This window comes from Dryas octopetala, chromosome 7 (assembly GCF_963921425.1).
Source record: "Dryas octopetala chromosome 7, drDryOcto1.1, whole genome shotgun sequence".
NCBI classification, from domain to species: domain Eukaryota; kingdom Viridiplantae; phylum Streptophyta; class Magnoliopsida; order Rosales; family Rosaceae; genus Dryas; species Dryas octopetala.
Genome location: NC_141372.1, coordinates 15,269,393 through 15,278,833, shown reverse-complemented (window position 1 = coordinate 15,278,833; position 9,441 = coordinate 15,269,393). Strand labels below are relative to the sequence as shown.

Sequence of the window (9,441 nt, the reverse complement as noted above, 5' to 3'; positions counted from 1 at the left end):
GGGGGTAATTGAGTCATATTTTATTTGTTTAATTTTTTTTTTCAATTTGCACATTGACTTAAATTGAAAATTATATATACCCACCACATTTAAAAAATTAACAATAAACCTCGGTATTTTGTAATTAGCCCTTTAAAATAAAGGGCATCCAGACAAAAAAAATATAAAATAAAGGGCATAACTATTAACCCTCATCAAAATACCAAATTATCTCTCTCTCTCTCTCTCTCTCTCTCTCTCTCTTAGGTTTCCATATTCAGTATCTGATACAATATTCTATCCTAGGGTTTTGTTTAGCTACTTCTTATGGCAGAAGTGGGTGATTTCCGATCTCTTTGACTGTTCTCATAGGTACAACCTGGTCTAAGGTTTCACAGGTATTATTCTAATTTTCCCTAATTCGACAACCCTGTCGGTGTTTGCTAAATTCGAGCAAACATGAATATGAAATATAAACGAACGAACTAATTTTATTCCATGGATGGTTATTCGGAGGTTGATGATAACTTCTTATTATCTTTGCAGTTTCTCGGCGATTAAGTGACAGTAAAGTTTTCAATCGTTGATCTATTTATATATATTATTTGATGGATTTGGTTTTCGTTGATTAATCAGTTCATTATAAGGAAAGTTTTAAATAAAAAGATTTTGTGCCCTTTCTTTTTCCTGTGTGTTTTCGTTGCTCTACAATCAGGGTTTTTTTTTTTTTTTTTTTTTTTTTTTTTTTTTATTTGTTTAATTTATGATTCTTCAGCTGGAAAAATGTTGTTCTTGTTGCCCTTGTTAAATGAACCGTTATTTGTTATTTTGTTTTCTTTATTGCTGCTTAATTTTTGGAATAGAATGAACGTTTTAGGACTCGTTATTTCCATTTTATTACCTCTTCTTACATTTTCTCAGAGACTGAAGAACCATTAGAGATGAATCTTCTTGTTTTTGTTTAATGGGCTGATATGATATACTAAACTTTTTTTTAATGCTTACTTTTGGAAGCTGGGATGTAACTCTATACCCCTTTATAATGATTGATTTATTGCGGTTTTATAGGGCAAAGTAGTGAAAATTGTTGTAAGTGTTCAAGTTTCAAATATTCATAGTGGGAGCTTAAAGTTGAGGCGAAAGGAGATGCCTCGTGATGTGGCACGATCACAATCACGATCACCTTCTTATAAGCGAAGGCGTTCACCATCTCCAGTGGGGCATAGGTATAGCAGGAAAAGCCGAAGAGACAGAAGCCGGTCTCCGTATTCCTCATATTCTTATAGCAGGTGATCCCGTTAATATTCCTGCTTTCTTGTGCTAATTTAACTGAATCTCAATCAATAGTTGGAAAGATTGAGGAGTCACATATCGCTCATACGGTTTGGATTTACATAATGTCCGGGTTTCTTTGTACGCATCTTCTTATCCTTCCTTATTGATATGGTGGTACTTTATTTTTTTTAGTGTGAAGCCTATTTACTTGTAGGCTTGCATGTTACAAGGGGTTGGTTAGGCTTGTAATTTGTTATATATTTGACAAAGAATTTGGTAATGGTGTCAGATTTCTTTGCTTACAACATTGTTTCATTGGACAAACTTGTTATATTGTAATATTATTTTGATGGAGAATGAATATCTACTTTCAAGCTTATCCAGTACCTCCTACGTTGATGTTGAGGTCACAGCTAGTGGGGGCGATGTTGAGGTCAAAGCTTAGTGGGGCCGTTCCATGAAATATTATTTTGAGTTGAAATTCTGTATGCTAATCACTAATATTTGACTTTTTTGTTTTACACCTTCAAGTGGACAGGAATTGGTAGTTCCATTGCCTACATTTGGTATGCTTTTGGCATTTGCTGTTCTGAGTTTCTTTTCCGATGATCTTCTACTACCCCTTGTGGTTTGTATACTTTAGGCTTGGTTGGTGTCATGCTAATGTCAAAGAATTGCTGATATTGTCATAAAATCTGATGGTTGGCTCCATTTGGATCTAACATTGATGGACACATGACCTTTGGCAAAATCGGTTTTTGATTCTTTCTAAATAATTGAATAAATGTCTAGTATGAATATGTGGAGTAAAATATAGTGTTGTCAGAGCGATATAAGGATGCATGCACTTTAAGAATTTAAAAGAACTCAGTTTCTTCCCATCATATGGGAAGTGAGCAGGTGATGGGTGCCGTTGGGTGTCCTTTTGTTGCTCGATTGTGACATTTGCTTCTTCATGTGATAAAAGATGGAGCACACAAAGGTTATACTTAACAATGTATGAGGTAACTGTACATGTTTCTGTATATTTTGTGCTACATGGTGGACTGGCTTGATAGTTATTGATTATGTGAAGTCATGTGCAATTTTAATGGTTGTTGCTCAATAACTTATTTTGTTACCATACAGACGGAAAAGTCGTTCTATTACCCCTAGGCGCCGTAGAAGTCGTTCTCCAACTCCAAGACGTCGTAAAAGTCGTTCTCCAACTCCAAGACGTCGTAAAAGTCGTTCTCCAACTCCAAGGCGTCGTAAAAGTCGTTCTCCAATTTTGAAGCGTTATAAGAGACAAAGAAGTAGGAGCTCCTCGTTGTCTCCTATTCATAAATCTTCTAGTTCAAATCTTGGATCATTGGAGCAGAAAAATGCTAGTGAAAAATTGAGAAAGGAAGAAGAGGAAGAGAAGAAAAGGTATATCAATTACTTAGCATCAGTTCTTTATCATATACATTTTTCTTATGACCTTTCTTCAATTTCATCTTTAGAGTAGATTATTCAATTTTAAGTCCTTTCTAAGTTATGGTGAAGATGTAATTCAGGATTTTCATTATTATTGTAAGTTATGAATTTTTATTTCTACTTGAATGGTTCTTCTTTTGAAAGTTACTCTGTTAGGTTTGGATGCTTACTTTTCAGTTTAATTGATTGAAATGATACTGTATAGTTAGTCAAGGGGAAGAACCGCGGGTTCATACTTGAATTTATTCTACCTTCCAGCCTCACGATGTGGTACATGTTCACTTATTGACATTTAATTTTTAGATGTTAATACTTTTTTGAAAAATGAAATTGAGGATGGCTGCTGTTTTCTTATTGCTGAAATTTGGGATGCACACAATTCATTTTAACTTCTAAAGAATGTTAGCTTCAATAACATGAAGTGGGAACCAAATCTCCAAACCTGCAATACTTCAAAGGTATCAGAATCCAGTGCTTTATGATTTTACTCGGTGATGTGAGGCTTGAAATTGTATTTAAAGAAAGAAAATAATGTTGGAGCCTGTTTGTTAGTCCATTCTATGAATTTCTTTAAAGAGTAACTATTTGTTGTATACTTGTTAATAACAGATATATATATTTTTTGAGGTCATTGGAAGATTTTATGCAGTTATTGAACTAAATCAATGAATTCTGGTCAAATCTGTTTCTGGAATGGGTTGCTTAAGTGTTTTAATGACTTTGGTATGGTAAATATGTGATGCAGAATTTATGTATTGAGGTATCAGTTTTAAAGTGTAGCATGTTTGTATAACTGGGTTTATTACTTGAAAAGCAGTCTTAATTACTTGTTTACATAATTTTAATTGCATATGGACGTACAATCTTAGATTATATAAGTTGTAATAATCAAATCTTTAATCATTTAGTTTAAATTGAGTAAAGGGACATGTGCATGATAGGCATTATCTGGCCCATAATTCCAGCATGCATTATTATTATTATTATTATTTGTAAAATGAAAGATCACAATTACTTTTTCTTTTTTCAAATACAAGAAAAAAACTTTAACCCATACTTTTTCAGAAGAAAAGGTCCCTTGTTACTGAAAGTATACAAGTGTTTCTACTTGCATCATAGCACGGGTGGTCCTTGATGGAGACTTCTGTCTTTTCTCTTGATCATTCCATTTGATTTCCAATAGGAGTTGGAATTCTTCCAAATGTGCTATGGGAATCACTTAGTTTTACTGCAACTATTTGTTAGATTTCAGAAGTCAATACGGTGAAATTTAGTTAGACTTGTTGGATGTATGCAGCTCATTCCAAATGCGTAAACTATTCTGATTCTAACAATTGTTAATCTTCTTATGACTGTCAAATATGCAATCAAGGGCATTTTTAGGAGCATCGGGGATGGGTTGAGCACAATTTTACTCCCATACACAATTATAAGCAGATTGAGATTACAATTGGGCTGAGACCGTCTGGTATGATAGTGATGTGAAATTAGTGAATTCCAAGGAAATATGCTCTCAAACTATGCATATGGTTTGTCCTCATGTCCAACTTTTTGGGAGTTGATGTGTCAGGACACACTGTGTCCATGTCAACACATGATATTCTCCATATCCAAAAATCATTGGTTTAACTGATGATATTATTAATTTCAGTACTTGGTCAAGATTTCTACTTCTTTTAGACACTATCATCTTTCTGCACAATTTCATTTTTGGAGTATTCGGGAAACACTAGTCACTAGTGAGCTATATATTCTTTTTGATTAAACTAGTCAGTTAATTTGGTGCCCTAGACTTACGGTGTGGTAGACCCAAGTGATTTGGAGATCCTGAGACCTAAGTGATTAGGAGATCCTGAAGAGAAGTACCCTCCGTGCCTAACCTTAGAAACTAACCCTGGCAACAGCTAGGTTGAGTGCAATGTTGATGGCAATTCCAGGTTAACTTCTAGTTACACTGCATCATTTAGTAGACTGCAAATTCCTTAGTTTGGCTTCAGTTGGCTTCTAGTTCTAACCCTACTCAACTTTTCCATGTTGCAACGCTAGTTCTCCATCAACGTTGAATTTCCCAAGTAAAAGTGTTCAACTTCCCTTTCTGTCCTGTGAATGTTTCCTCTACCGTCTCGTCATAGGTTTAGTGCTTATTATACTCACGATACACTAAACTTCGGCCATATATTTTAAACTGTATTTAGTTTAAATTTGAAGTATTTTGATGATTAGTTTTAAAACTGCAGCAGGTTTTGACATTCTGCTCCACAGGCTTTTCTGAAGGATGATACTGCTATAGTTCAACTTGTTATATTTGATGATCAAAATGGGTGCATCGTTTATCTACTGTTCACCAGTTTTGAAACTCATTTGTTTGGATCAGGATACATTAGAGGTATGCCTTAAAAGCATAAGCATAAAAATAGTGCCTTTGTCCACACAAAGGTTAGTTTGCCATTTATTGTAGTCAGATATTGACGAGAGAGAAGGGGAGGGGAAAAAAAAGGAAGCAGTATATGTTGATTGGCATTTTATTTATTCTCAAGTCTGAACTCAAGACATTCAGAATCAGAAGTGCGGAATTCCCTCCCTTTATATGAGAGGCCACTTTATTGCTTAACTTTTTCACTTGTACTCTCAGGCGACAACAAGAAGCAGAATTGAAACTTCTAGAAGAAGAGACTTCAAAAAGAGTGGAAGAAGCAATTCGTAGGAAAGTTGAAGAGAGCTTGAACTCCGAGGAGATTAAAGTGGAAGTACAAAGGCGGTTGGAGGAGGGACGGAAGAAGCTGCTTAATGAAGTTGCAGCTCAACTTGAGAAAGAGAAGGAAGCAGCTCTTATCGAGGCTAGACACAAGGAGGTAAATAATCAGACTACCGTTTTGATTCTGTCATCTTCTTTTCTCTTGTTGTGGAGGCACATAAATATCTGATCTTGATATGCTTACACCGTTAATCTTTTGACTACTTGAAAACATTTTTGTTATTGTTGCAATTACCAATGGTCTTGCACGCTATTGGACACAATTGCCTGTGTAGTTCAGGAAAGGATGATTTCACAACGATACTAGAGTCACCAAATGATGTGTCAATATGCATCTCAGCATTGTGTTAGGAGTAAATGAGGTCCAGAGTGTGCCCTGATTTGAAAAATTGAAACCACTGCAGCATGATTTGAAAGAAAATTTATTAAACAAATTTGATGAATGTAGCATTACTTAGTTTCAACTTACAATGCCTCAGTTCAAAGCTTACTCAAAGCAAGGAAAAGAAATAGCATCACAAAGTATGTCTATTTAAGATCATGGAAAATCAAAACGCTCAATGTGTATAATTTATCTGTAAAACGATCAATATGTCTAATTTATCTGTAAGAAAATGTGCTTGATTACATTTTTTACTTTTTTCTTTTTTTCCTTTTTTGGGGTAGGGTTTGGAGGAGAGGAGGGGGGGGGGGGGGGAAGGGGGCGGGGGGAGTAGGGTGTAGTAGCTCTTCTTTTCTATGAAAGCATCTAAAACCCAGGTCTTTTGGGAAGACATGGCTATGTATTCATTATAAGCTATCACAATTTTAGTTAAGATGACACTTGTATTCTGCGACACCTTTCTTTTCCTCCTCCAATAAAAAAACAAAGTAGTTTATATATAATGTTGTGTGTATTGTCATAGTACGGTCATGTGGACGTTTACCTAGTTGATGTTTGGTTTACAGGAACAAGCTCGAAAAGAGAAAGAAGAGCTGGAAGGTATGCTTGAAGAGAACCGGAGGAGAATAGAAGAAGCTCAAAGAAGGGAAGCTTTGGAGCAGCAGCGGAGGGAGGAGGAACGGTACAGGGAGCTAGAAGAGCTCCAGAGACAAAAAGAGGAAGCAATGCGAAGGAAGAAACAAGAGGAGGAAGAAGAACGGTTAAACCAAATGAAATTGTTGGGTAAGAACAAATCCCGGCCGAAATTGTCATTTGCTCTTGGATCGAAATAGATTCTTTATGGAACTTAGCTTAGTGCCTTTGAAATGTGTCCTGGATTTGGTTGCGCGTTTGTATTTGTAATCTGAGAATATTTGGCCAATACAGTTTTTGGTATTATGATGTAATCAATTGATTCAATTCTCAGTTGTCCAAGTTGAGTATTTGGTCAATACCGTTTTTAGAATACCATCTGGAAATACACAAGTGCAACAAATGAAGGACTTTATTATTATTCTTGTTTGCCGTCTAGGCTTCACCAGCAACCTGGGCACTGTTTGACGTTCATTGTTTTTCTTGTTTGTGAGGTTTCCAAACGTGAGCTTTTCCAGGCTTGGCCCATTTAGGTCCCTTTCATAGTTATAGTTAATAGCCCTTCCAATTCTATTTGTAGAAAAGGGAAAAAAAGAAGACATAATTGGATCTTTTCTTTTCCATCCACTTTATCAGTCAGCACTCGTGGAACCTCCATATTGCGACTTTATTGGCCTCGCTGGTCCTTTTTTCTTCTCTCACCCTTTTCTCGACCTTGGTTAATTAAGTTCTTGGTTTGTATTTTTTTAATTTTTCTTTTCTAACATTTGATTGCATTTTTTGGAGTTTGATTTTGGTTGGTTGGATGGGTTACATTTTTTGGGGTTTGATTTTGGAATTGTTGGTGGGAAGGCCAAGAGGGTGGGAAACTAACACCAAAATAAATTGGGTCGGAGGTTAATACCATTAATACCAAGGTTGCAGGTCTATATCTCTTGCTAAACAAATTTATTAAGTTCAATTTAATTGCTTATTGTTGGTAGTAGCATAATAGAGTCCAGGGCTAACTAAGCTAAATTAAGAAGGAAAATACTGAGTTTCATTGCATAAAAAACCATAGCAGCAAGCATTACAGAATATATATATATATATATATATATTCTGCTGCAACATTCCAATTAAAGGCATCCTTTTTTAGGAGTTTTGTTGACGGCTTAGGGAGATGCTGCAAATGCTCCTCCAAAGAGCAGCATATTCATAAGTGAATAGGTTCGCACCACTAAATTTTGCTTAGTTTGGGTAATCATGACACATCGCTAAGTTCCAATCGAGGCTTGTGGAACCCAGAGATTAGTATGAGGGTTTTTTTTAATTTAACTGTCATTAAGGGAATGAATTAAGAAAGAGTTCCTAATTTGATTTAAAAACGACTGCCAAATTAAGTGAAACTTAAAAGTCACACACATATAGAATGTGCAGTGAACTAGAGATGAACAAGGAAAATTAATTAAAGGGTTAATTAATATATTCCAACTATTTGAATGAATTAATGAAATTTGTTATTTCACATGACTATGTGTTATTGTGTTTAGCACATTTAAATAAGTATTACATTAAATGTGCAACCAATGGGTATTGGAAGTTTGACTTGCATAAAACAAGTCAAAGGCATGGTGTCTTGAATAGCATTTTAATATTGAGGGTCAAGGTGAAAATAACAAAGGTTGTGAGAGGTGGAGATTAGAAAATGGGATCCAAGGGATGAGAAAAAGTAAGGAACATCTTTTGCTATAAGACAAAGATGGTAGGTGGAAAAGATAATTGGAATTTTATTTTCAATTATATTTCATCATAAATATGATATTCCTTAATCCAATGAATGAGAATCAAAGAGAGAATGAATGGTCATTATTGAGAGAAATTATTATGTATAACCGATATATTGATTTGTGGTATAACTAGTCTATGTGTTATAATATGAGTGAATGTTATTAATATTATACCCTACAAATATAAATACATCGTCCAATAATACCATTACACGTTGGATTGGTTATATCACGTGGCGGTATATCGGTTATATCCTATAATTTTGCCACAAGACCCACCTAAGGAAGGTTTCAAAGGCCTCTATAAAATGAAAATTAGGGCATTTGCCCTAGTTGGAACAAGGTGCAGCCACAACTCTCTTCTTTTCTTTCTCTCTCATTATTTCCCATCCTCTCCACCTCTAGTGAATCGCCCAAAAAACCATTAGAGACGCTAGAGCTTTAGCAACTCTAGATCTCTACTTTATTCATTCAGTACCTTCTAAAGTGGACTAGTTTTAAAGATATCATTTGTTTAAGCTTGTAGTGTGAGCTATCTAAAGGGTGATATCATGAAAGGAGAGAAAATGGTTTTGGTGAAAACTCAACTATACCTCCAGGCCCTCATTGTCGAAATGGAATGAAGGCATCCAGTGATGTGTGAATCTCTAGGTTCATCCCAAAGAAGGTTTTCAAGGGTAACCACTTAACCTAGCTACTAGCTATTTCTCATGTTTCATTCAACCTAGATATCCATGTGTTTGCATAGGAAATTTTTGACATTTTATTTTCCACCATTATTTCACATTATAACATTTGGGCAAAGCTTTCCTTTCAGTTCACGATTTCATTTGACAAACCAGAGTTGAATGATATGAAATTATTCGACTGAAACCCACCAAATAACTCTAAACCATTCAATTAGTGGTCGCCAAATGTTCATCACAATTTTTCGTTGTGTCACCCAAAATGCAGAGATCATTCAACAGCTTGTCACTGAATAAAAAAAATGTTTGTAGAACCATTGCTTATTGACTTCGAAATCTTTCAAAATAAAAATTGAACACTCGACTTTCTCAAACTTAACAATAAAGTGTTAAAATGGATAAAACAACTAAAATAATACATAAAAACATTGGATTTACAATTGAATCACACAATTTTAAGTTAGGGCTTACGTCCAAGTATTAAAAATAAGAGTCAGAATACGA

At 35.0% G+C, this 9,441-nt stretch overlaps 1 protein-coding gene across 3 annotated transcripts; it reads left to right on the top strand.

Annotated features, from left to right (window-relative positions):
- Positions 1 to 210: 210 nt before the first annotated feature.
- LOC147280018 (arginine/glutamate-rich 1 protein) lies at positions 211 to 6,855 on the top strand. Of its 3 annotated transcripts, XM_086250885.1 has the most exons (6): positions 211 to 377; positions 1,048 to 1,268; positions 2,155 to 2,251; positions 2,383 to 2,664; positions 5,345 to 5,564; positions 6,416 to 6,855. In XM_086250885.1, the coding sequence occupies exons 2-6, from the start codon at positions 1,136 to 1,138 to the stop codon at positions 6,680 to 6,682; spliced, it is 999 nt and encodes a 332-aa protein (XP_086107011.1). In that variant the 5' UTR covers positions 211 to 377; positions 1,048 to 1,135; the 3' UTR covers positions 6,683 to 6,855. The 3 variants fall into 3 exon arrangements, with proteins under 3 accessions (XP_086107011.1, XP_086107012.1, XP_086107013.1); XM_086250886.1 differs by lacking the exon at positions 2,155 to 2,251; XM_086250887.1 differs by lacking the exons at positions 211 to 377; positions 1,048 to 1,268 and having other exon boundaries at positions 1,276 to 2,258.
- Positions 6,856 to 9,441: the final 2,586 nt, after the last annotated feature.

What these genes read in the sequence shown, in the direction of transcription:
- LOC147280018 (XM_086250885.1), top strand. Translation starts at nt 1,136, where the DNA reads ATGTGGCACGATCACAATCACGATCACCTTCTTATAAGCGAAGGCGTT. An exon ending in CAAAGGTTATACTTAACAAT is followed by an intron (nt 2,252 to 2,382) that starts GTATGAGGTAAC and finishes GTTACCATACAG; the next exon opens with ACGGAAAAGTCGTTCTATTA. An exon ending in GAAGAGGAAGAGAAGAAAAG is followed by an intron (nt 2,665 to 5,344) that starts GTATATCAATTA and finishes TTGTACTCTCAG; the next exon opens with GCGACAACAAGAAGCAGAAT.